The sequence below is a fragment of the Prinia subflava genome, chromosome 13 (genome assembly GCF_021018805.1).
Source record: "Prinia subflava isolate CZ2003 ecotype Zambia chromosome 13, Cam_Psub_1.2, whole genome shotgun sequence".
Classification (NCBI taxonomy): domain Eukaryota; kingdom Metazoa; phylum Chordata; class Aves; order Passeriformes; family Cisticolidae; genus Prinia; species Prinia subflava.
This window is the reverse complement of record NC_086259.1, coordinates 11,951,882-11,979,536: the sequence shown is the minus strand read 5'-3', so window position 1 is coordinate 11,979,536 and position 27,655 is coordinate 11,951,882. Positions and strand designations below refer to the sequence as shown.

At 41.4% G+C, this 27,655-nt stretch overlaps 2 protein-coding genes across 2 annotated transcripts; both read right to left on the bottom strand.

Moving 5' to 3' along the window:
- Positions 1 to 351: 351 nt before the first annotated feature.
- LPCAT2 (lysophosphatidylcholine acyltransferase 2) lies at positions 352 to 27,655 on the bottom strand. The gene is made up of 14 exons (XM_063410703.1): positions 27,438 to 27,655; positions 21,969 to 22,108; positions 20,733 to 20,950; positions 19,369 to 19,481; positions 16,708 to 16,768; positions 15,622 to 15,680; positions 14,422 to 14,456; positions 12,325 to 12,379; positions 10,403 to 10,485; positions 9,740 to 9,865; positions 8,523 to 8,676; positions 4,090 to 4,188; positions 2,280 to 2,421; positions 352 to 2,009 (listed from the first exon to the last, which is right to left on the bottom strand). Exons 1-14 carry the CDS (start codon positions 27,555 to 27,557, stop codon positions 1,765 to 1,767), a joined length of 1,650 nt encoding a protein of 549 aa, XP_063266773.1. The 5' UTR covers positions 27,558 to 27,655; the 3' UTR covers positions 352 to 1,764.
- CAPNS2 (calpain small subunit 2) lies at positions 4,203 to 7,312 on the bottom strand. The gene has a single exon (XM_063410704.1). It carries the CDS (start codon positions 7,016 to 7,018, stop codon positions 6,272 to 6,274), a length of 747 nt encoding a protein of 248 aa, XP_063266774.1. The 5' UTR covers positions 7,019 to 7,312; the 3' UTR covers positions 4,203 to 6,271.

The following is a 27,655-nucleotide window of genomic DNA, read 5'->3' as shown; positions in this document are numbered from 1 at the left end:
CAGCTGTGGTTGAGGTCACTCATTTTACACGTAAATGGAGATGCTTTATTTTCCAATGAAAAATGGAGGTCTCTCTCCATGGATTTGCAGACCTTTGTATCATAATCCCTCTTGTTGAGGTGGTCACCAGAAGTAACTCTGGGGAAGAGCATTGGTCCTGTCCTGCTCTTCCAGCCCTACCATAAAGCAAAGTGCCATCATACAAAGAACTGAAAATGCCAACTGCAGGCTGCACTGAGTTTACCAAAGCAAGACATCTTAAGCATGATTTCCTGGAAACTCCCCCTCAGCCCCTTATGGTAGACAAAGTACCCTTCCCACTGTACTAAAAGGACAGCTGTACAAGTAAAGTCTTTTTAAAAATATAGATTTATTTTAAGCACGTGAAACATCAGGAGAGGCACAATTATAAACAGAGAAAGTAAAACATGGCAATGAGCTTGTGGCCAGACTGCAAGCAATAACTTAGAGGCAGAGGTTACCATTTCACATATGAAAACCTGCTGAAAATTGGTTATTATTGGTACTAGACAGTCTAGGCTTTGCTCATCTCAGTTTTTATTTGAAAATACCTTCCCTTTCATCCCTTCCAAGTTTTTATTGAGACGTATTTGCCTAAATAGCTATATATTTTAAATAATGCATAAAGTGCATTCAGATGAAGGATGGAAAAAGGTAAAGGCCCAATTTCCTGTGCACTAGAGAGGACCGAGGCAAAACATTCAAATCACTGACTAGAAGGAGCTTGGTTTTGAACCAAACCCCAAGAACACTGAGTAATGGCACAGTAATGCAAACATGGTTTCCAGGAGACAGCTTTAGAGTAGATACTAAGTACTAGAACTATGGTTTGACAGCATATTTGCCTTTCAAGCTTTGCAGAGCAAGGTCACATTCCTCTGTTGATAATTGCGAGAATAAAAATATGCTGAAGTTTTGAATGCTCCTCCCAATGTGATCCTGAACTGTTGTTACTGTAAACAACATGGTATTTATTTTGAAATAGTCCATTAATTCTTAGGTCTTACTGTCTGCATTTTCCTCTAGACTGTAAGCTGCTATCTTGGAATTCCAATTAGTTTTTGTTGTTAGAAGTGCAGCCATTTCCATCTGTCACCAGCTTTTAGGCCTGAAGTGTTAACATCAATGAACCAGCACGTTTTGTTCAGAAGCTTAGGCTTTGTGGTTCATAAGTAGTTAAGGACAATCTAAGGAGGGCCAAAAAACATAATCTTAAACTCTCAGCTTCCTGTAACTCATTTTTGTGTGTCTCAGAAACTTGAGAATGGCTAAGTGATATTGCAAATTAAAACACTCTAGCATAATTTCTTCCCTTAAGTCATGTTGGGGATGTAGAGGAATTGAGCAGCACCAAAAATCCCACTTGTTTTTAGACAAGTGGACTCCTCAGTCTCCATTCTGAGAGAGAATGCAGTGCTGGAGCCTCGTACTCCTCTTAGCACACCTGTTACTTTTGTGGAAGCATGAACTTGAAAGACACTGAACAACATTCCCAGTACTGTGATGCTGACATTAAGGATTGAACAGTGGTTTTTCCCTTACAATCAAACAGGAATAACTCCTCCTGATATGAAAGTAAAAGAAAAAACAAACACAAAAACAAAACCAAAAACAACCAAAAAAAAACCAAAAAAAGACTTGTTTTGAAATTGTAACTTCCATCTCTACTTTACATCACTTGTGCTTATGAACAGCTGAGGAAAAAATCCTGTAGGATTCAAGAGCTGAATTATTTAACTCTTCTCAGTCATCCTTTTTGTCAGAGGTACTTGAGCTATCTTCTTCATTGCCTTCAGGACAGACTTTATTTCTTGCGAGCGGTGTTGTTTCTGAGACCGGGGCTGTGCTCCTAGCTGGGCTGTGTTTGCCTTTGGGTAGCTCAGTGTCTTGCTCCTCAAACACACCTAACTGGTGTCTCTGGAGATCTAAATATGTAGTAAACAACTTGGCATATTCTGGATGCTTGAGTGCAAAGTTCTTGAACTCCTCTGAAAAACATTAAAAAAAAAGATGCTACAGTGCAGTAACAGAATCAAAGAAAATTTCAGTGCCTGCTTCTTTCACTGAAGCTGATCTCCAGTTAGTTCCCTCTAAAAACACCTAGGAATATCACACAAAGCATTCTAAACCTGTGCTTAAACAGTTCTCCCCAGAAACAAGGTATGAGAACCATCAGGGAATTTGAGGGAATTAAAAAAGGAACCTCCCTGTCAATATGACTATCAGAGTATTCTTTCTAGCAAAAGGATGTAACTTACCATAGGAGAGCTTCCCAGTTTCATCTGCATCTATTTCTTTAAAGAGCACAGAAACATCAAGCTCAGGCAGCCTCAGTGCTGACTGAATGATAGAAGCAAACTCATCTTCTGTTATAGTCCCATCCTCATCCATGTCAAAGAGCTGGAAGAGACAGAATGTGTGGAAACACTTTGGCATCACTCTGCCTGTGAGCCCTCTGTGCACATTAACCACTCATCGTGGTTCCAGCATTCAGGAGCTCTGTGAACAACGCCTGGGATTTGAAGAGCCTGGAATAAGACTAAGCAGACACTTTGCAGAACAATGTCCATGCTACAGCTGGGAATAGAACAATCTGTGCAAACAAACCAACCTCACAGCATTGGTTCAGTGATAAAAGTAATACAAAACTGATAAAACATAAACAAAGATATAGATTTATTGTTACCATGAGCTATGCTAAGAGTCTACTGAGTTCAGCCAGGCTATACTGGAACATCTTAGGGTTTAGTCTCCATTTCCACTAGGTTATGGCACATCTGCTATCAGATTAAACTTGCTATCATAGTTTATGCTCTGACATACCTAAATTTTAGTGTATGTGATTGATCACTCACTAAGGAATTAATTGTAATTAACAAGGAATTTTGGTTCCTGGAGTGCAGGCTGTTGTACACTGATCATCCCATCCTTCCCAGTACAGTGACAGTAACCATCTGCTATGAATAACCCTTGGAGAAATACAAGGGACTGTTTGCTGTAATTCTTAAATACTTGTGACAGGCAAACTTTGCCATTGTGAAGGAGAAGACATTTAGTGGCACAGAAAACAGGTAGCAAAAGGGACCCATAGTTCCATTTTAGACTGTAACAGGCTTTTACCAGCTGAACCAGGTGTTTTGTGCTAAAAACTGGAAATTACAAAAAATTCCTGATTTTTAATCAGCACACTTGTTAAGATTCTGAAGAGTATAGTCTAGGAAACTAGACTATAATGGAACAATAGCTGCTAGGCTTGTTTCTTTATAGGAATCTATACTGAAGAAACATCCCTAAAAATGAACCTTGAACAGCTCTAGTGCTTATCTGAAAAGAAGCCAGTGGATAATGGATTGCCACAAAGCCTCTGGTACTTCCCAAGTATGCATCAGTACTAGGAAGCACCCAGTTTACAATGAACATGATTGTACCTCTATATTTTGTTCAACAGAGTTCATAAAACCAGATTAATGGGTAAAACAACTGGATCTGTGTCAAAGAGCTACTTAAAAAAAAGAGCCAAGGATTCTCAACATGGGCATCCCACGTCGTGTATTGTCCGCATGTCCCTGAGATGTGAAAGCAGCTACTGCTCCTTGACTCCAGTACTATCAGGGCACCACGGGACAAGCCAGCAGTTCTTAGATGCAGCCCAGTTTTCAATGTGCTACTCCTGAACAGCCCTTGATTTTTTTCTCCCTCCTCTTGTTAAGAACAATGACTCTAGTGAGGCTTGACCCACAAGAGGATATTACTCCATCTATTGTGACATTGAAGAATCACAGCAGAAAAAAACCTCAGGCAAAAAAACTACAAGTGCTGCTGAATCATTTTTGGAGTTAGCCTGCCAAGTTACATATTCATTAGTGCCTTTACATGGCTTTTGAAACCCTTCTCTGTGATGCCTGCAATTCTTCCCCTCCCTTTCACACTCTAAATGTCAATTGGTTTAAGAGAATTACTTACATTTGCATAACAGATTGAAGCTATAAACTTATGATTTGAAAGCTAACAGACTTACAGTCAGTTCTGATTTGTCAGTTTTGTAGATTTACACTAAATTGAACTTACCTTAAATGCCATCCGAATAGTCTCCTCTGTGTTGGCTGGGTTACAAAGAATAGACAAACCAATTACATACTCTCTGAAGTCGATGGTGCCATCTCCATTCTGTAACCCAAACATGCATGGCAGTAGTTATAGCTAATACTGCAAATCACTTTAAAAGCTCTTCTGTAAATCAAACACAACACATGCACTAAGACAGTTTACAATACTAGAGGTTTTTGTTCTTCCTGGGAAAAAACCTAAGAGCTCACTAAATCCGTGAGACTAAGGCAGGAATAACAATACATGTTTCCAGTAGCTACAAACTGGGTATAGATTTCTATTTTATGAACAAACAAAACACAAACAAAAAAGATTGAAAACAAAGATTTTCTCTAGTACATGGCCTTCAGGAAGGCTCTGAGAATAACTGGAATCCAGTGTTTGAGGTAACTGTTGCAGTGCAGGCAGCACTGGCACTTGCTGAGGTTCAGAGACCAATGCAACAATCCAGAATCAACAGGCCAAGAGCGAGGCTGTTGCTTTGAGTTTGAACCTTCAGCAATAAAATATATGGCAGTGAAAGGAGAACCAAATCTACCTGGTTTATCTTAAGCTTCCTTTGAAGCCTATGCACTGCCCTACAAGGTATTTGGAAGCCAATGCACTGTCCTGCTGTTTAAGCCACACTTTATCTCCTGCTCACTTTTCTATTACTCAGAGCCCAAATTGGCACTATGTGGCACAATGGACAACTGAGTGCTTTCCACTGAAGAACTGGGAGGAGGCTGAATACCATTAGAGAGGAACTGGCCTCTTTTCTCTGGGACAATATGAGTATTTTTCTGTTTGCTATTTAACAAAGTGCAGAAGGAAAAAAGTCTGGGCACAAACTGTAAAGTTAGTTTCATTTCAAGTAAAAGTTTTCTGCAATTATACAAGGGAGGGTATCTCATCAGTTTGAAAAATACTCTTTGCCAAGTGTAAGTGCAAGATTTAGAAATCAAAGCTATGGAAATTTACAGACCAAACCACACCACAGCACCCCATTAACATGCAGATGGCTTGCAGGTATTGCGTGGTATTTCTCAATGAGTCACTGCTATGTCCCTGGGGAAGGGCAGGGGTGTGAGGACTCTCACATCTGGAGACTGCCTCTAGTGCCAGGCTGCCTATTTAACTCATCTTTTCACGTTCCAGCCAGCTCGCACACACCCAAGACAATTTTCGTTTAAAGCAGCAAAGCCTTGCCAAGAAATCTGCCTTGAGCTCTTTTGATCAACAATGGAATCCTTAATTCAAAGAAATGTACATTTAACAGTTAATATTATTCCTTTTTTTTGTTTTTTTTTTTCACTGAGAAGTTGACATCTTAGCCAGAACTGCGTAACTACCTTGAGTGGGATGCTGCACTCTGATGAAATTTCACTCAGATAGCTGGAGGTTGACTTTGGCTGTCTGTCTGCTATGTGACTGCACAATTATTTCAAGTTTCTCTAAATATAAATGTAGTATTTTAAGTTGTTTGCTTTATAACTATGTTTAGGCTTGAAGGAAAGAGAGAAAAGTCTAGTTCATAGAACTGTAGGATGGAGGTGATCATTATAAAAGTAGGCTCCTGTAAGTCTTCAATTTTGTCCTGGCCACCAGATAGAACTGACAGTAGCACTGACGTTTTGCTTCAACAGCCAAGCATGAAAAAATGCAAGTAGAAAGGAAATTGATTATGTAAGTTCACTGATCATTACAGTTATTGCAACTCTGATGTTTTTCCCCTTGCTAGAAATAACTGCACCAGACTCTACCAGTGACTGCCTTCAGGCAAACAGCCTTTATTCCAGCTTAGTGACTGCTGACAAATCAGAACAGCAACATCAACACCAAACTAGGTTTTTTATATAATAATTATACTCGTATACAAGCCACTTTACATGAAAAAGTAACAAAGCTTTGATCTTTCCAATATATTCCCTTATAGTCTAGAATTTTCTGAAGACAGACTTATGCAACTGCCCAATCAACAACCTACACAAACCCCTCAGAAAAGCAGATTCCATGCACAAGAGGAATCACCACACTTGAAGCTGAGCCATCTATCGCTAGCTAGATCTGTAGGAAGACTAAAGACAAAGACTACAGTTGTATAGCAGAGGATTGTAGTGCTCCCTGTGACTCCTCCACACAAAGCTGCCTCTCTGCCACACCCTCACGAGTACATGGTCAGCTGCAGCCAGTCCTCAATGGTCACTCTGACGCGGCCGCTTCCATCTGTGTCCAGGGCCCTGAAGGCCCTGAACATGCCGTCCAGCCGCACCAGGCAGCTGATGAAGCTGTTGAAATCCATGCTGCCGTCGTCGGCGGCGTATCTGCGCACGATCACCTGGCACAGCTGCTCGCTCAGGTGGAACCCCGCAGCCTTCAGGGCGCTTGGCAGCTGGGCTCTGCCAACAGTGCCCGACCGATCAGTATCGTACTGCTTGTACACACACTGCCACTTCTTGACGTTGTTCCACAGATACTTGAACTCCTCAAAGCCCAGTTTGCCGCTCGCATCGCTGTCCATGACGGCCACCATGCTACGGCAGGTGTCCAGGCTGAAGCCATCTGTCTTCAAGTCTTGGTGTCTGGAAAGGACCTTGTTCAGGATGTCCCTCAGCTCTGTGGCACACACTTCCATATCATCTCCAGCCAGCTGGGCAAACAGGCGACGAAATTGTCTGACCTCGTCACTCTCCTGAGCTTCCACATTTGTAAAATGATTGCGAGGAGGTGGAGGTGGTTCTGGATTATACTGAGCTGCCGCTTCACTTATAAGGTTGACGAGACCTCCAACAAGTCCTCCAATATTCCCTCCACCTCCACCTCCTGTTAGGAGCCCTCCAAGGCCACGTGCAAGGTTTCCTCCACGACTGCTACCACTTCCTCCGCTCAGCAAAGCTTTAGCAAGGAACATTGTGAAGATTTTTTGAAGCCAGTTGCTCTGAGATCCAGTGTTCTGTAGCCTTCCAAAGCTGTTTGGTGTCTGACTTGGGCGTGGGCAAAACACAGCTTATCTGCATGCTCAGACTTCACCATGTCTGTGCACGTCTCTGGCTGTCAGTTACGCCTCCCTAGTTTCTGTCACATGTTGATACGCCTCTATTTCTTTTCTTCTTTGCATTGTTATGTTTATGTGATTTGAGGAACCATTTTAGAGAAAAAAAAATGAAGTTGACACCCACAAAGCAGAAGTCTCAGAATGCCTGTGCTCATACCTGAAGCAATTTGAAAACAGCCCTGTTAGATGAGCATGACCATTCCTCAGTTGTGCTGATCTCCTTAAAGGTGAATGCAGCCTTGCACTGGTTTGGTTTCAGAATCTTTTATTCCCTCAGATTTTTAGTGAACATTACGTTGCTATTTCTGGTCATTGATGCTGTGCCATATAAAGACTATGAAAGGAATATGATTGCCCTGAATTACTCTGGTTACTACAGCACATTTCTGATGTAGGTACTGTGCTTCAGGACTCAGACTACATGTCTCAGGAGCCAATGGTCCAACATGGGGGGGCAGGAATGACAAAAGGATGAGTACCTAGCTCTGCTAGAGCTTCAAGGCATTCAGCAGTTCAAGAGATATGTTTGACTCTTTCCTATTTTAGAGCCTGTAAAAACTTTTCATGTGGAAAAATCCTGGAACAGTTTTAATCAGCATATACCATGTCCTGCTAGGGACAGGTGTACTGCTAAGGGTAACTGATCGGGAGGAGTGATGGCGAGCTGGGAAAGCTCTTACAGTCAGAGAAAACCTCCAGTCCATAGGCACTTGCAGGACACCAGGCTGTGTGCACTGCAGCACATGTGGAGGCCTAGAAGATTAATTGTATCTGTGCCCTAGCTTCTGGTATAGAGAGAAATGCAGCCATTTTTGTCATCCTCAGAGAGAAGCAGAAAATTGGAGAGATTAGCACTGACTAGGGGTAAAGCCTAAATGATCATGTTAACACACAGCCCCCTTTATGGCTGGAGAGAAGCAAGAGGAGTCCCTGTAAAGTCTAACAGCACTCTTCACAAGCACAGCAGGAACACTCCAGGGTTAACACTCCAGTTAGCTTTACTCTGCTTTAAATTATCTAATTAATTACAATGGCTAACTCAGCTATCAAAATGTACATAAGATCAAAATCTGCAGTCGGCAAAAGAAAATATTCAGCTATTACCAGCATGAAGAGTATTGTTTGATACTGGTCCAGCAACTTGACCAACAACTGGCTGCCATCTCACAAGGCAGAAACTAATGAATGTTTTCTCCAATGAAACTTTTGAACAAAACTGTGAGAGTCACCTACCTTGCTTACAGAAACTGTTAACCAAGGAGCATTTACTAAGGTGGACATAATGAATTATAATAAATATCCTTTTGGTACGTGATTTCTAACAAAATATTGTCAACAAGTCAATTAACCAACTACTCACCCTGTCAAAAAGTAGAAACAGCTCTTTGAGGACATCTGAAATAGGCAGCTTCAAGTATTCAGCAAACTCCTCAATTCCAATTCTTCCCCCTTTGGAAGCACTTGCAATAGCAGCGAAAGTATCCAACTGCTCTCTGACATGATTCCATTTTAGGCTATGCAAACATGAGGGAGAGGAGATATTTCTATACAGCAGTTCTCGGACAGATGGAATTTCAGTAGGAGTTACTACAGCGTTCAAAGATGAAAAACTGCCAAACAGGGCATGGGTGTACAGCACTTCCAATGCCCTGCTTCTGACCAGATATTTTACTTTAAATCAGTAATAAAGGACTGCTCCCCTCTGATTGTTAATATTAAAAGCAGGCAGTTCTATGCTTGGGTATGTCAGACTTCCATAGAATAACTTCCCAAACCTAGAACTGTCTGTCCAATTACCAGGCTGCCCCAGCAGAGAGCTTTTCATTACCATAAACCCAGGTGTAGCAATACTTTGCTGCATCATGCTCTAGGGTAAGTATTTCCTTGACAGAGGGAGCAGGTCTCAGCTCTGTTACCAAACCCTCTACCCAAACACCAGCATTGCTAGAGTCTCAGAAGTGTCAGATCTCTGCAGAAATACACCACTGCACCTTGGTAAGAACAATTAGGATTGCCATTAACTATTCCAGATAGAGTTCTATAAATGAATATACAGCACATAAATAATACGTCAAGATTTACTGGACACATTCAGATTTCACCACAGCCATGCCAGGTTATTTGATGGAGTATGGTTACATGGCTCAGTCCTCAAATTCCACTGTATCCAGACAGAAAAAACTGACATCACTAGTGACACATGGCTGCACAGTAAAACTAAGAACAGTAAGATGAAATTTCAGGCTGGAAAGGTGGCTTTTTACTTCCTGCCACAAGCTGCCAGTGCCTCACCACTAAAGCAATTTAAATTTGCACCAGTATTACCATCAAGTGCTTAAAATAGGTGCTGTTCTTTCTTTGATGAAAGCAATCTTTCCTCCTGCAATACTGGCGACAAAAATCACTTGGGATTAGGTCTTTACTGGGATTTTCCTCATCTCTGATTTCCTTGTAATTTATGTAAGTTGTATGCTAAATATGCTATATTACACATGGCCAAGTCTGTTGTCTGGTTATTTAACCTTTGGCAGACAGCACTTTAGTAATTATGCTACCAAGAGATGAAACTTCCCTTACTTGAGTTTCTTGCTAATTTTGGTGAACTCCACCAGCCCAGCTTCCATGGGTAAAGTCAACTGCCCTGCTGAAATCATCAGTCTGCAATCTTCAAAAGTGTGATCAGTGATTGGCACATTCAAAGCACTGAAACAAAATTAAGGAAAAAGTAAAATCAATTTCTTATACGAAAATAACTTTTTGTTGGTGGTTTCCCTTCTCTGATATGCGAAACAAATGGTAATTCCTTCTTGCACTGCTGCAAGCAGGACAAAGCAATACACACCAATTCATGAAACTGTGAAACCACAGCGGGGAACTACGTTATGGGAGCAGCACCATGAGGTTTTCAGATTTACAGTCTTGTAAATGCAGCCCAGTAACGTTGATGAACAAACCACCACCCACTTATCCTTGCCAAGCAAGAAGAGATCATTTTATTCCAGTTTTCTGTGAACTGAACATACTATGTTCCAATGTAAGACAACCTTCTTTATGCTCCATGTAAAAACAATCAGATAGTCTAGTATAGGAGTTTTGACACTTCTTAGTGAAAATCTAGAGCAATTCCTATATATAGTACCTGGGACTTGATTAAATTGTACTTTATGGCTAGGCTGTATGTGGAATTACTGGACATAAAAGAACAGTTCTCAAAGCTTTTATTCATGATCCATTACTTACTTTGCCATGGTTTGTCGGACTCTGTTAGCAAAAAGAATTGGATCATTCTTTTCTTCCTCAGTAGGAACATGAACAGGCAGAAACTGAAAGGGATGAGTTATCCAATCAATTCAATAGTTACCACTTCATTAGGAGCATGAGCGATTTGTTATTTTTGTTTGAGTGCGGGAGAACAGGAAAAAAACATCAGCCATGCAATGAAAGGACTGGGCGCTAGAGGTCTCAGGCACCTTAGAAACTGCTCAGCCTCTGCTGCCCTCCCCACACAAATGAGATTTACTGCAAAACTATCTCCTAAGGATTGGTAGGAGCTTCTTTAATATGTAAAATCAACCCCCAAAGAAGGAAAGTATAATAAATGCATACTTAGTTGATGATTAAATGCTGCACTGGTAAGAATGTGAGTTTGAAATACCGCACACTTCTTTTCAAAGATCCTTATTAAGTGATGTTATATATTGGACTAGTGTATGTGAGAGTGTTAATGTTTTCAAATGCACACTGCAGTCCCACCTCGTACCTGTTAATTGTATCTGTCAGCATGTGACTGATAAGTTTCCTGTACATTATTCCCCCATGACAAAAACATTAAGGAATCATAGTTCTGAGTTGTAAGTAGCACACTAACTGGATACAATTTTGGAATTGTAAGCAGAAGGTAAAAAATCCCAACAACCCCCTCTCCTCCCACACCTAGGAAACCCCCAGTTATCTAAATGGTAACATGTTTACTACTGAGGATTCAGTGTTAATATGTAAGAAGTTGGAAGTACCTTTTCACTGAAATAGCCTCCAGATGAACTATTATCTATTGTGGCATGAACCAGCACCTGTTTGCAAAGCAGTGTGTGTGGAGGAGTGCTTTGCTCTTTCTACTTCAGTCTACAGTGTTTGCTCACAGCCCTGTTTACTGTGCCTTTTCCCAGCCATGGTTATCATTTCTCTTGAGTTCTGCTGCTCTGTCCTTAATTCCTAGAATACAGCAATTCAAAAATGAGGTGCTCATGGTTCATTGGAAGAAAGTTGTTGATTGTGTGCCAGTATGTTGCTTTATACTGCAGTTGCTGATGCATTATTATAGCGCTGTCCCATATAAACACAGTTAGTCCTGAACAGCCTTTGAATGTTTGTTTTTAAGGAATCCTTTCTCTTTATGATTAAAACCAGTGAGTTTATGGAATTGCTTATCTGTCAAATAACCATAACAATTTCTGTTTATAATTAAAAGTTGTCTCCCCTGTAAAGAGGGGAGAGGTCCAGCTGCTCACAGGAATATTTGAGATCTCATTCCTTCTGTAAGCAGTTGCCAGCTTTGTTCAAGGTCTGAAATAGGTCCCTGCTTACTACAGCTCCCCTTCAGAAGTCACATAACTCCTAAACTGAGAGAGCACAGGCACACAGTACACAGAAAACTCTGTCATCACTGGGTGAGATGAAGTTGTGACTCCGGGTTTGTCTACGCAAACACGGTCAAGGTTTTCAAAGTGGTCATTACTTCACTTGAGGCTCAGGCCTTGCTCACAGAGCAACGTGAATTCCTGGCAGCTTAAACACCACCTTCATCCCCTTCAAAAAAAACCCCTACAATTATTCATAAAACCTGTTTGCCAGAAACAACAGCTGAGGAGCAAGAATTTGGTTTCTTGACCTCCTGCAGTGGCTGCATGATCTCACACCCTCAGCTGCTTATCTGCTGGAGAGTGGCAAGTACATCTTCCTATCTTGTCTTAGAAACTCATCAGAATGATACACACATATGGACAACAAATTAGAGCTATTACTTACTGTGATGCGTGTTCTTGTTTCTGAGACATTTGTTTATTGTTCACTAAAAATAACTAATAATGTGAATAATGCATTCATATTAAAACAGAAATTCCCTGGTTGCTAAATCTTAGTACAAAAATATTTCCAATTCTTACCTCGACTTCTAATCTTGTGAAGACCTGACACAGTGTCATTATGCACAGCTCTTTACTGCAGGCAAAGAGGAAGAAAAATAAATTTTACTTATTAAAAACAAAATTAGTTGCATGTCAGTAGATTAAACTTTTTAACGCACAAAAAACCAAAGCCAATATTAGACAAGGTTTTTAAGTACCTTGCAGTGAAGTTTCCCAAAAAGTTACTTTTTGCATTTTTTTTAACAGGGCTTCTGCATATAGCAGCTGTCTGCTCACAGGACAGGCAATTTGTTGTCTGCTCTCATGCACATTAACAATTCTGCACAGGTCTTTGATCAGTAAAATGTCTCCCCCTGTTTAAGGAGGTCCATGGATACTGGATTTTAAACTTTAGGAGCTTTGATTCCGAGAAATAGCTTTACTTTATCTTTCATTCTCTCAGCTGCAAAATAGGACCAGTCACTTCCTTATGCAGAACTGGATTTGTTAGTATTTGCTAGTCATTTTGCAAATTACAGTAACATTTACACAGATGTGTTAATCAAGTGCCAGTAGGGTCAGGACCATCAGTGCTTTTGTAAAAAGTCACACATTTTACGATCAACAGATAAGCTAGGGGGAGGAAGAAACTGCTAAAGAGGATAAGCACAGTCACTTCTCCTTCCGACTTGCTCTTTTTACTGTGTTTTTTCAGCAGAAATTAACATTTGATCTTTACAGCAGGTATGTTATAATAGAAAACTTTCAAGCAGTCTCTCTCTGTTCTTGTATTGGACAAAATAAAAAAGGGAAAAAGCAAGAGAACCTATGGAATCTTGTCTATCTTCTGCATGAGTCCACTCTTAATGCTTGATTTTCTAACACATGACATCAGGTATTCCTCCCAGCAAGGCACAAAAGTAAGAGAGAAGCAGTAAGTGAAAGCAGGAACTATGTCAGGAGGTTTCTGAGAAGGAGACTGGTACTGTCCTGCCCTGGCCGCAATATCCAGGAAGTTTTACAAAGAGAGAGACAGTTCTGCATTTTGTGATCTGATTCCCTTTGTGCAGGGAATATTCTTCTCCTGGTTGCAGTTAGTTTTGTTAAGAATCTACGGGTTCTTCTCCACCCATCTCTTCTCTCCTCATGATTTGGCTAAGCTGTTCCTTTCACCTGCTCCCAGGTTTTGATTTGAGCCTTCACCATGCAGCCACCAGGCTTAGAGCATTTCTCCTTTCTGAGTGAATGGGCAGCCTCCTCCCTCCCATGGCAACACCTCTGATTTTGTGTCTTTCTTTGCCTATTCCTACTCCATCTGTCATAACTGAAGATAGAGCTCTATTTTAATCTTTCAGTGTAAATCCTCCATAGAGGAAATCTGTACTATGTACTGCATTTGCAATGTTCATTAGTCTCAGGATGCTGATAAATGTATCAGCAATAGCAGTAACAGCAAAAAATCTTGGGAAACTAAAATGGACATTTTCATCATGTCCATTGTCTAAGTGTGCAGGTATTAGGATTATATATATATATATATAAAGTGTGTGTGTATATATATATATATATATATATGCATGTATATAAAAAGTATATATATACACACACACACACACACATATTTATAAAGATAGCTTAGAAAGTGCTTATGATCTGCTCCACTAGCTTAGATGTGTTTCAAAATTAGCTGCCTTACAAATATTAGTTAGTAAATCAGGACTAGTGTACTCAGATGCACTACATATTCCTCATGAAAATATGGTATATGGATTCTGAAAATGCACATTTTAATGAATGTTTGTAAAGTGAAAAGTATTTTCCAGACATATTTTAAGTGTCGTTGTGAAGGTTCTTTAATACTTCCCTTCCCTTTGTTCTAGTGTAATGTGCGAATCATAAGAAAATGAAAAGAAAAGAGTGGTGGAACTGGAAATAATACTTTCCTTTGCTAACCCTTCCTCTAGCCATTCAGATATGAAAGCTACTGAATGACAGCATTATCCCCAGGTATTTCCCTCTCATAAAAACAGATCTGGAAGAACATGTGTCTTGGCTTAGTGGAATCTGTCTGGCAGACTGTTTAGCAACAGGGGAAAAATTTCTGTATGTAATTTTGAGTAGGATTAAGAAACTTACAATGAATAGCCCTGCCATGTCCAGGTCACTGTATCCTAAGGAAAAAATAAAACACAGAAATGTATGACAAAAGTTGATGAAAGTTAGCAAGCATATAAGTTACAATCTAAAACAGGCACAAGTTTAGTAAGAGTGGATGATGTTTTTATAGGCCTGTAGTGAAAATAAATCAAGGTGTAAAGGCAAATAGGATTCCTTGCCATAAATATTTGGAAACAAGCACGGCAGACTTTTATAAACAATTGGGAATAACATTTATAGTTAGTTAGATACTGTAAATCATTCACTCTGATCTAAACAACAGAAGTAGGGAAAAATTAGTAAGACACTGTCAGCGGGCCTTACTAGTCCCTTTAGAGAGGAATTCTCATAAATATCTCATTTAGTTTTTAAGGACATTTCTGCACGATTTATCATGCTTGTTCTTTGATATTTCATTTTTCTTTTTTTTTCTCACTCTCACTGTTTATTTTTACAGTGTGTAATGGCAGATCCTTAAATCTTATCAGTGAAATGTGATATTGATCCCCTTGAGTGGTTCACTTTTGACATTCATTTGTAAAAGGATTACACAAAGGAGTCTTTGCAAATAACCACAATAGCAACCATATTTTTAATCCTAACAAAACACTAGGAAGTGAAAATTTGGTCTTTTTGGGATTTGTTGGATGACCAGGTAATTTAAAAAAAGGTGAAAAGGTCCCAGCCTCACAGATGGAGAAAAGTGGAGCTGCGCAAGAAATGCTGCATGAAGAGAACATCTGCAAAGGTGCTCTCCTGAGGAGAGGTGCTGGATATACTGCATGGCTCAGCTTTGCTTCTGTTCAGAAACTTTCCAAGTCCCTTTGCAGTAAGGCTATCTGAGGTTCACCAAAAAATGATGACTAATAGGGAAGTTGTGTCCATTTTAGACTTCAAAGTACAGGCTCTGTGGCACTGCAGGAAGTTTCCAACTTCCGCTGCAACACTTTCCTCTCTCCCCTCTTTAGCTAAGAAGCCCAGCAGTCATTTTTCAGTCAGAATAGCAACTACACCACGGTGACCCTTGGGAAGCCTGGCTGCTTCCAGGAGCTCTTCTATGCTAAATCTTGGGACAATACATTCTTCAGTGACAATGCAAAGTATTTATTGTAGGTACCACTTAAGTGAGGCTTTTGCCTTCTGTATTATTAGTTAGTAACAGGAGAATGTTCTGCTCACCAGCTTGTTGGGGTATCGGAGTAACACAGGTTGGACAGGGACTCGTGGAATAAAGGCACCTGCAGCCACAAATCAGAACTAATTGTTACAACTAAGCTTAATACAGCAATTGGGAACTTTAAGTAATTTATTTCAGACAACAGTATCTGGAAGGAGACATTTTTAAAAACACAAGTGAGAATGAGAAGTGTTCTACCTCAGTTTTCATTTGTTGTTTGATTTGGGTTTTATGTATATTGTAGGTTGGGTTTTTGGTTTTTTATTTGTTTTTAAATCAGCAGCACAACCAGCAAGATGTCAGGACAGAAAAGGGTTTGGCTCCATCTCAAGGAGAAAGCTGCCTAAGACCCCTGGACTATTCAAACTCATTTTCTGTGCATTATCTCCCCACTGACAGGCATTAATTTCAAAGGACTAGATGCTCTCAAGGCTTTTGAGCATTTCCTGAATCACTCTGTGCTCTGATCATCACAAGTGATACGGATCTGAGCACTCAGTAATGGTTTTGTAACACTTCTACCAAGACACTGTGAAATTGTTAAAGTCAGGTTGCTCTCCTTTCTTAACTGAAGGGCAGCACAACAGCCTAATGCTCAGTGATGCAATGAAGTATGGTTTTGTGTTAAAAATGATTTGTTGTCCTGGCTTGCTAAGCACTATGCAAAGACATTTTGTAACTTGGTTGCTGAGCCTTGCATGGCAAAATTTACAGGAATCTAAGACAGCCCAGCTATTAGCTGAGATAAAAGAACATCATGTGAGTAAGTTCATACATTCACCTCATAAGAATAACAGCTGAGTTTCTGAGTAAATAAATTAGATGAAAACTGTACCCAGAAAAATCGCCCAACTAACTAATCATATAAGTCACAGATATTTTGTATCCTACACAATAGCACAAACCAGAGAAGTAAGCTGACTAGGATAAAAGACTGGGTTTAGTGCCACAGAAACTTTAAGAATGTAAGGGATTACTACAGTGCTGTTGTGGATGATGTACTTTCACAAGTTCAGTCCTTCAGTCCTATAACTTTCAAATGAATATCACACATTTTTTTCCAACAACAATGTGATAAAATCTCTCACCTTGTTTAAATGTGATCAGGCAGGATCGGTTTGTGCAGGTGCCTTCTGGGAAAATCAGGATCTTGGATTTAAAGAAAGAGAAAAATATATACACACATATATTTCATAAAAGGATTATACTTTAGTAGCTGTTATGCATAAGCTGACATTATGCAAGACAGACAATCTCTGTCCTGTTGTACTGAATTGCAAGAATATCATTACTGTTTCCAAAGGAAACAAACATATTAATGAAGGATGCTCACAATATTATTAACCTGGTCTGTCTTGATTTGGAAACCAATGCTTTCTAAGAAAGGAGTTCTGGGGAAAGGCTTTCTATCAGTTCAGAAATAACAGTACAAAAGGCTTTAAGTGTTTCACTTGTAATTTTAGTGTTAGTAATAACAGAATTGTTCCTCTGGCAGCAGTTCTTTATTGAGCTGCTGGGTGTATAAATACAGGAGTCTGGGCCGAAAGGAAGTGGATGGGGTACTTGGGCATTTACAGGCAGAGATGCTATCAGTGAGATGCCAGCCGTGATGAGACCACAGCTCGAGCAGCAGAGCAGAAGGCACAGAAGGCATGTGCTGTGAGGCAGAGCTCCAAAGGCATTACACACCCCAGCAGCCTCTGAACCCCGTGACTCAGACACACCAACACCCAGAAGGTTTCTGAATTAGTGTCTGAGACATAAAGTGCGCTGTGAACTGCAATGTGACACACAGAATCCAGCCCCCTGTGGAACACAAGCTGTGCATTTCCCATAACACTACAGGATCATGAGCAGCGTTCCAAAAACAGCACTAAGTGGTCTGGATCAAGAGTTTGAGGTGTGCTCCCACTTCAGTCTGAACGAACAGGTCAAGGCTGTGCAAGAGGCCTCAGAAGGTCACACCCAAGGGACACAGATGGTTCAAGGGTATGACAGAGGCAACTGCACACAGCAAGCTACAGCCAGCCCTCCACAACACATCCTGTAATCAGAAAGTGTGGCCAGGGCACAGGACTAGGAACCAGCCAGTGACACCCTCAGTTGGACTGCTGACTCAGTCTAGGAGATTCCCAGATTACTTGACTCATAATCTATTTATGCCACAATACATATCTAGGTTTCATCCCAAGTGCAGCACTGGTGCAGGAGCCCATTTCCCTTTCCTCCTCATGCTGCCTTCAGCAGAGATCAGATCTACCAGCACATTTGTCCATAACAATTTAGCAAATCATGAGCACCAGTGTAGTCTCTAAGCCCAGTACTAACAAAAAAAATTGCCATGTGCATGTTTAACTGGCAAATTTTTAAAAAATAATGGAGGCTCTAAAATTATGTAGAGCAGCTTAGAAAAATACATTTATGAGTCAAAGTACATTAAATGTTAAAAAAGCTTTTAGAAGGTACTTATGAAGTTAAAAAGTGTAGGAAATGTGTAATGTCATTACAAAAAAAAAAAGGCAAGTGTTGGTCTTCCCTACTTGAATGGTCTCTGTTTCTAGAGACTGTTCAGAAAGTAGAGCAGTAAACAGCAGGTCTAGCTGCTGATGCCTCCTACTGGAGTCTATTGTCTTCAGTTGCCTTTTAATTTTCCTCAAAAGCCACTCACTGGAACAAAAGCAAAGGAAAAGTCAATTTTTCTTAGTCATGTAGGGGGAACCCAACTATGACTAAAGAGACCTTGTGATTTCAACTACTGAACCAGTCACTTTCTAGTTTTATTTTAAGTAAATTAACTCCCAAGAAAACAAGTCAAGAGGTAATTCAAAACACAAAGCATGAATTTATACACAAATCTGAGATGTCTGGAGAAAGGTTTTATATTATCACTGACTGGATTTGTCCAGCAGCATGGCAATGACATTTGTAGTAGTTGAAGGCAATGTGAGACCAGAGCCAGTGCAACAAGAAAGCAGAAAGACACTCCCAAATGAGACGTCAGTAGATGCAAAAATACTCCCAGTCTTCTTCCAAGGGATGTGGATTTCCACCCCAGGCCTCTGCTTTTCATATACGCAGCAGAGCTGCTCCCTCAACACTTTCCTCCCTCCTGCTCAGCCCCCAATAGCTCTTCAGATGGAAAGTCATCCAGGACCTGGAAGCAGAACAGCAGCTTGCTGCTGAGGAATGACCATGGGAAACACTGCAGAAGCAGTAACTATTGCTTCCATGTCAAAATCCTTCCACAGCTCAGATCAATCTAAAAATCTTGGGTTTCGTGCATTATTAACCTGAAGAGTGAACTGAGCTCCACCTCATCTACACTCTATGTGAGAAACTGAAGTTTTGAGCTAAAGTGCTGTTTGTACTGATCTTGGACAGTCTCATCAACTGCTCATCCTCTACATCGTGCGAGCACAGCTGTATGGTCTAGATTCAGAACACTGATCCACAATTCATCTGCTACATTGAAGGCAGCATGTTAAGACTTGAAAAGGGAAAACAGTCAAGAGCTTCTGCACTTGCAACAGCAGTTGGAACTGGCTGCATTGAACTGATCCATTTGTCACAACAAAACTCTTCTGGACACCAGATTTTTCCCTTCTTAACCCAGCCATATACCTCAGAGCTGACTTCATTTCTGGACATTTTAAGAATCCTATCCAGGCTGTCACTTGTGCTATTGTAATGCACAGTGAACAGGGAATAGGAATACAAGACAGAAGAGAAGTTAGTAGTGTATTTACTACCTGTGGCCACTGGCCTCTTGATAATGCCCTCCTAGTTATCTCAGCAACTGTGTTCTTCCGTGAGTCGGGGTCCTGACGAGAAACTGCCACAGGCTGAAGGGAACTTAAAATTGCTGTGAAACAGATTAAAAAAAAATTGCTTTATACTACTGCTTAGAAAACACATGGGTTCAAGGCTCTCTTACAGCAAAAACTTGTTATTCATATACTAGGAGACAGACTCCACGCAAACAACTTTCAGACTACATTGATAAGAGTGTTATTATTCTCTTTCTGCAGAATGGGAAGTAAGACACAGAAGACATCCCCAGCCTGCCAGCTGAGGAGCTTTACAATAGACAGACACATGCAAAATTCACCCAAACACATTCTAATAATAATGCTGTTATTTTCAACTAAGCATTTCCACACAATTCTGAGGGAGTGACCTGACTGGGTCAGCTCATGGGCCATGCTCAGGCCTAACTTATGCAGACTGCACCCAAAATGTAGTTTTTGCCTTCCCTTTTCCTTTACAAAGCATGCACAGCTTCAGTGTAAATTACAGATAAAAACCCCTCCTTTAATCAGAAGTCTACATCAGAATGTGTGGACCTTTGTGATGAGGTACCTGGCAAAGAATTATCTTCTCTGTTCCGAGCCTGAGCTTTTAAGCTAAAATCAATATACTCTCTGTTCATTTCTTTTCTACAAAAACACTTTGCTATGTTGCCTCCTGTGTTTATTTCTGGGTTACTGTATAGCCAGCAGAAAGTCTACAGCTGATTCTAGCAATAATGCAAACAGGGATTCTTTTTGTGCCAGAAGGAGGAGAAAATAATAGAAGCATGACTCATCTGATCTTTTCCATTCCCTGCATTTCCTTTTTGAGTAACTCCTCTTTCATTCCTTCCTGGTCTTGCTCCCATTAAAAAAATCCATAACAGTGCCTGCAAGTTTGATCTTATAAATGTGGTATTTTCCAGACTACTGTAGTTTGGGTCTGTTTTGAAGTAACCTTCACTCACATTTGTGGGCCACACTGTTAAAAGACAGCAGTGAAACAGATTTTTTTGAGCTGCTACTGGGAGAATTAAAGAGAAAGCTTCCAACCTGAGCAGCTGCAAAACATGCTTTCACTATAAAACAAGTTCAAAATGATATTGTATTTCATACCTGAAAAGAAACAGCATAATTTCTAAGCAAATTTACCAATTCAGAAAGATAATGTGTCATAGGAATTTTAGTAGAAATAATTTGCCAGTATCTTTGGAAACTAAAGAGCTCAAAAGTTCACCCTTAAATCACTTTAGGAGATAAAATTTTTGACTCAATGCCGAGTCATTGACTCATAACTTTTAAATTTTTTTTTCGTAAATACTTACTGCCAAATACTGGAGTTGACAAATTCTCTGCTCTAGACACTATTGATGGCATCCCAGTCAGGGCACAAATAATGGCATCAAAAAAGCTTGAATGAGGAGCTGCGACAAAGATTGGGGCTTCTGTCAGACTGGCTACTTTCCCTTTCACTTTAACTTGGAATCCCATCAGGAAATACGCGGTACGAGTCAGGCCGGAGAGCGTTGTCTGGATCATCCTCCTTGTAAACAGAAACACAAAAAAATCGTCCAGCTAACAGTCAGAATTCATTCTGTGCTCCAAAAGAAAAGTCCCTAACAAATTTCCTAGCTCTAACCAGCAATGGGGCCCACACAGGGTGGCAATGCTCCTCACCAGCAGAATGTAGGGCTAAAGGGGAAGCAGGGAAGGGGACATCACCTTTCATGATGGAAGTACAGCACCTTGTGAAACCTTCTTCCCAGGTACACTGGAAATGGCGTATTTTATGGCATTGTACCATAACACTTTTGTGAAGGGAGTAACTAGCAGATTTCATGTCCTTTCTGTAAGAATTTATGTAACTGAGACTGGTTTTTTACTATCAGTTTTAAACAAGAAAGATTAAATGACAATGTTTCCTTACTGGAAGGTGTTCCCACAGTAAGGGACATGTTCCTTCCATGTGACTTTCCCTGACCTTTTGATCTTGCTGGAATTCACCTCCTGTTTCTCTTCCTCCTCCTGCAGCTGCAGTGCATCGTAGCTAGGAGGGAGCTGCAGTACTTTGAGGTCAGAAGTGAGTGACTGAAACCCAGAACCCACAGAAGCAGCTGTGAAATACCACTTCAAGGGCAATGCAGCTGAGAGGAGCTGGCAAAGCTAATTTTGTCATAGAAACATAGCATAGAAGAAATGACAAAGGCTACTCAGGAGCTCAGCCTATGTCATGTTACAAAATACTTGCTTAATGAATTTATCTCAAATATTCCTGCTAGGATTATTAGTAAGGTAAGTCCTGGCTTACAGATTGTCTATGAATGTTTTTATATTTTTTTTTAGCCTCAAGGCAACTGAAAATCTACCCATTTAAAAGGATCCACTATTGCTGTAAAATATACTCATTAAAAAATTGCTTCATAGAAATGGGTAAAAAAACCTGAGGAATCCTCTTAAATCAAAAGGAGGAGTGAAAGGGAAAAAAAAAGCTTTAGACCCTTGCTTTGTGTTATTAGGAAAAAAAAAAGCTTAGTTTTCACAAATATTGGTCACTTTTTCACCTTCTCCATCCTTTCAGCGGCAGAAATCCTCTTCCAGGCTGACAGCAAGTTGCGACTGATGCAGACAGCCAAGCTAGCAGTAAAATGAGTATGATGCATATGGCACGGAGGGGAAGCAAAATAATGCCCTGGAGAACAGTCTGGAAAACAAGAGGTGAAAAATCTTAAGAAATGCTATCAACAGAAATGACTCTGCTATCTGTGTAGTTACTTTACAAGATTTTAAAGTACTACCATTATTGCTTTGTGATTTAGTAAGGAAAGCTTTAATGATTCCAGTGCTCTTATGGGAAGTAATTAATATTTCATTTTCACTTTTGAGTTCCCATTTCAGGAAGAACTGAAATATCTGAGTATTTACGTTTTTGACTTGGATGTAGCTAGACACAGAGGGTAAACTAAGTTTGCTGGCTCCAGTTTATATTTGGTCCTGGTCTGCAGCACACAACCAGCTCAGATGAGTGCCCAAATGACACATATCTCCACTACAGAGCTTTCTATCACTAGCTGCCTATCTAGAAGTCAAGCAGGATCATTAAGATGACTAATTGTACTCTTGCCCTTTCAAATGACAAATCTTGTGTTGAGTCATGATATTGCTGCAAGTGATCCTCACTACTGCTCCAGGGAGCTGTGCACACACAAGACAACATCATTCCCCCCAGCTGGGACTTAAGCAAAACCAAGATTTTAGTTGCCCTGATTGCAAATAATCCTCAAACATCATCCCCAGCCCCCCCAAAGGAATCTTTAGCTTGTGTATTTTCCTCCATAGCTCCAGGAAACAGGTGTACTGGCACCATGTTGTACCACGGCAGCTCTGGTACAGGGCAAGGCAGAAGAAATTCTTAATTATTTTACCCCATCACATTAGGTTAGAAAGTGTACCCTGAAGGTTGGCTTTATGGTGCAACAAGCACTGTGCAGACTGAGCAGAGCTGGGGCTGGAACCAGGTGAGCTGTGTGAGCAGGACAGAGCCCAGCATTCCTGGAAACCAGTCAAGGGTTCAACTCCCTCTGGCACTAATCCAGCTCAGCTGCCACTCACTGAGGAGGGCCAGTTTGTGTGCAAACCTATGCACAAACCAAAACACCCCAGAAGAACTGTAATAGTTATTTTTAAACATTTATTTGGGCTGTTTCTTCAAGTCCCTCAAAACCTATCTGAGAGTGTGTCACAGACTGACAGGTCCACCAGTTCAAGTGTATGGGAGAAGTTACTGAAGGAGAGTTAAGAGAGTTTAACTTATTCTTGTGAGCTTACTACATTTTATGCTTTACTAGTTTTTAAGAAAACCTACAACTGAACAACAGTGTTCCTCTCTCAAAATCAATTCTAGTCAGCTCTTTAACAATGGCCTCTTACTGGAGAGAAAAAGCAAGACTTTTTGTCAGTTTTATAAAACAGTTTGCAACCTCCTAGAGACGTGATTATTAACATCACAGTGAATTTTGATTTATGTCTTTTCTTTAAAAAGGAACAAGTGTAGTATATTTGAAAATAAGCACCCTAGTGTATACTTCATCCAATTTTTTGATACAGTCAGTTGCTTCTAGTTTTCCTTTCACCAACAGAGTCCTTTCCCTCCCACCAAATCCCTTCCATCTTCATGTAATGTCTGCTTACCCTCCTCTTGTCAATACTCAGGAGAGGCTCTGCCATCTGGCTCTAAACCCTGTGACACTGATGAGGATTAAGATGAATTTGGGACCTTCAGGACTCGCTTCTGTGTCCCCACAGGCACAGTGACAGTGGATACACAGAGTAAATGAAGATAAGCACGATAAGCAGGTACACTGTGTTGATGGCTATGTTCTGCAAGCACTGCCACAAAATGTGTTTCCAGGAGAGATCTGAACACACAGGTCTGATTATTTCTTTCTTTTATTTAACACTTCTGTGTAATTAGCTATAGAATTTTATGGACAATAGGTAAAGGACTGCTCCAGATCCCAGAAGTGAGCATGACACGTTTGACCCTATAGAGATCTATTGCCTCCACTCACTCTGGTGCCAGTTGTGGCAAATCTGAAAAAGTCGGGTAGGAAGATAAACCAACAAAGACTCTTTGCTTGTCTCCCAAAATTAGATTTGGGGTTTTTTTTCTCTATATGCATCCTCTTTTACTATGATCTATAGTCCATTTCAGCTGCATTCACTTATCCAAAATGTGCAGCGTAAGCATAATCAGTGTCGTTTAACTTAAAACAACGTTCTTCTTCATGAAAGAGAATATATATGTACTGACCTAAAATGAGAAATAAAGGATGCAATAGCAAAATCAAAACAATCCCTTCTTCAAAACTTTAATAAATTCATTAATCTAGTTGAGGCAGATGCACAGGTGGTACTGATTTGCTGATGCAAGCTATTGGCTTTCTAGGTCACTGTGTAATGAGGCAGAGCTGGTTTCTGCTCCATCAGCTGCAGAGCAGGGCAAGAAAAGGACAGAAAAGAGAAAGGTCAAGGTAGACTAGAAAAGGGAAAGCATAGGAGAAAAACATACAGAGAAAAATACAAAGTTTAATTACTACTCAGTAGGATCAGAGCCATTCCAGCTTCTGTGCAGTAACCACCAAGATAGAATTATTCTGAGTCATCCAAGGAACCTTTTCCCACATACTGAATCACCCATGTACTTTCTGTTTATTGTGTCTGCAGTAACTGCATATCCTGTCACTGCAGCAGTCCTGGCAGCCCAGGTCCCACTCCCACAGCTGACTGACCCTTGATCAATACATGGCGTTATGCCTCCACTGATGGTAGGAACCTGGAAAGTGGAGAAGCAGGTCTATCAGAAAGCCACGGAATTCCATATGAAATTTTGTTCAACTTTAGCCACTGTGAAGTTATCTAGGAAGCAGCAGAGCTGGCTGGGGACCAGAGTGAAGCCCAACTCCACTGAAATACTTTGACATCTGAAGCTGTGATCAGTCCCTCACAGCAGCACACACAGGGCAAGACGGTGTCCCATGAGCATCCAGGGGATGTCACAGCTCTGCCAGGCAGGTCAGCTGCTTCCTTCCAAAAATACTGCTTTTGGCTGTGGTACTACACAGTTCACCATTGCAGAAGTCCACTGAGCATCTCTTCTGAATCAATTGGAATCCAGTAATGACTGAACTAGAGTTTGTGCTTTGCATTTGCAGTTCAGAAGTTAGGACAGCAAAAGAACAATCACAAACCAAAGAACTTAACCCCAAGAAAAATCTCAACAATGAATGGCAGCCAACTTCAGCCAGAGGATGGAAAACAGAAGTATTTGACAACTGTTTTAAAATCATTTGGCACATGAAGATGTTTAGCACAGCCCAAATGATCCTTGCTTTGCACATGCTAAAGAATAACAAAATTGACACATAAGGGTGGCTTGTAAACTATTAACAAGGACTGGCAAGAGATTGTAAAATCTTCTCACTCCACTTTTCAATTTGGCTGTTTTTATATTTGAAGCTGAATGAAATGCAAACAGCTACCCTGTCTCACTTTCAAGCTCCACTCATCAGGCACACAGCAGCCTTTACACTCAAGGTCACCAACATAAGGAAATCCTGCTGCGGAGTCCCAAAGAAAAAGGGTTTTGAAATATGTATGTTTCTAGCGGTGTATGTCAAAGGAATAGTACAGAGTGGGGAAACGCAACAAGACTATCCTTAACAGGCAAGAATGGAGAAACACTACACTTGCTGTGAACGGCAAGAGAAAGGAGACTTCCCTTTTCTGAGGTTTATAGTAACAGTCTGGTAAGGCCTTGATTCCCAGCAGGTCTGACTGGCAGTGCTGAGCAAGAGAGGAACAGAGGTTCACATGACAAAGCAATCAGTAGGAATCCCAGTCCTTATGACCATAGGGGGAAAAGAGCAGAAGGGATGAAATACAATCAATAGGAAAAAAGTTCTCTCGTGTGTTTTTCTGCCTTCCAGTTCTGTGACTGTTTTTCTCCTCAGCTCACTAGCACCAGGCCCTAACCCAGATGGATGTTTTTCCTTCCAGGTGCATTATGGAGTAACTTAAAAATGCAAGCTTTTGAAAAGCATCCTCCAGAAAGGACAGCCAGAACAGAATGCTGCCCATTTCTGGAACCTCATTAAGAAACTGGTTTCTTCAGGGTTCATGCCTAAAGCTACTGATTCAGATGCACTTGAAATGTGTTCAAGTAAAACACAGCGGATAAAAGGACTTGAAATCATTTTCCAGGTTTCTCACATTTCCTCTACCCAGCTACCTTCAGGGCAAACATTGTTTATAACTTGAGGAAGATCCATATGAAACATAAAATATTTAGTTGTATGTCAGCTTCAGATATTTATAACCATCAGCAGAAAATGCTTCAATTTCACACTGATAATACACACTGATGTCCTCATTGTCCTCAATCATATATTTATGTTTGGTTCATCATTTAATTTTTAAAGAATGTTTTTAAAAACAAAAGCTTTATTAGTTTTATGAGTATCCTGTAATCTTGTGTGTACTTGTACACATATCATACTGGGACAGCACTCAGCTGAGGCCCGATTCAATTTGCCCAGTGACAGCAGTCAGTGACCCAGTGGAATATGAGGTACCATTTTTTGTTGTACATGCTGCAATATGGAGTCAAGAGTTTCACTCCCTCCTCCCCAACCCAGGCTTAAAATCAGCCTAAAGCCAGATAAGCATCTGAAACAGCATGACTGAAAAAGTTATCTTCTGTTTTAGCTTTTCATATCAGACAGAAGTTGACATCTTAACTCCAGAGCTGGGGCATCTGACATGACTGACTGATGGGTAGTATTTAATTCTTGAAACGGGACCCATTTACTCTAGGAGTGATGTGTTATCAGCAATGATTGCACAAATATTTCCAAAAGCTTGTTTTAAATCTTGTGTTAAAAGTTTTAAGTTTGAAGTCAGTAAGCCTCTGTGTATGCGTTGAGCAGGCAGGCAGCTTGTAGACCTTGAAAGGTTGAAGAACCTAATTTCAAAACCAGTGACTTTTTTATGCTGACCACCCTTTGCATCTCTGACCGTTTACATAACTTCCTTGTGTATCTGCTCTCCAGATTAGATCAGGAAACACACTGTGCCGTACAGGGGAAGGAAACGCTCTCACTGGCAGTCAGTTCCCGGCAGAGCCAGGAGCTGCAGATGGGAACCAGAGCCGGGGCTGCTCCGCTGCCCTGCGGCGCGGGGCACGGGCGGTGCTGGGCAGGCCGGGCCCCGCAGCCCCGGCTGCCGGCGGCACTTTCAAACCTCGATCGCTCACACCACGCTCCGCCCGGGCAAGGGGGCTCGAGAGCGGCCAGTGCCCCCCACCCGCGGCGCTGACAGCCCGGGGCGCGGCACGGAGCGCGGTTCGGAGCCGCGCCCGCGCTGAGCCCTGCCCGGGGGTGCCGTGCCCGCCCCGCCGCCGCGCTCCGCGCGCATCCCAGCCCGGGCAGCGCGGCCCGGCCCCGGCCGCCTGTCCTGCCCGCCCCCAGCCTTACCCGGAGCTTGTCGCCGGCGCTGAGGCGGCCCGGGTGCACGAAGGGGTTGGGGACGGGGGGCGGGCTGAAGGACTGCTGCCTGGGCAGCGGCAGCACCCGCGGCGCCATCGCAGCCGCCATCCCCGGCGGCTGCGCATGAGCCGGCGGCGGAGCCCGGGGCCAGCGGCTCCGGCCGGCCCTGCCCACCGCGGGAGCCCCGCCTCGGGCAGGTGAGGGCG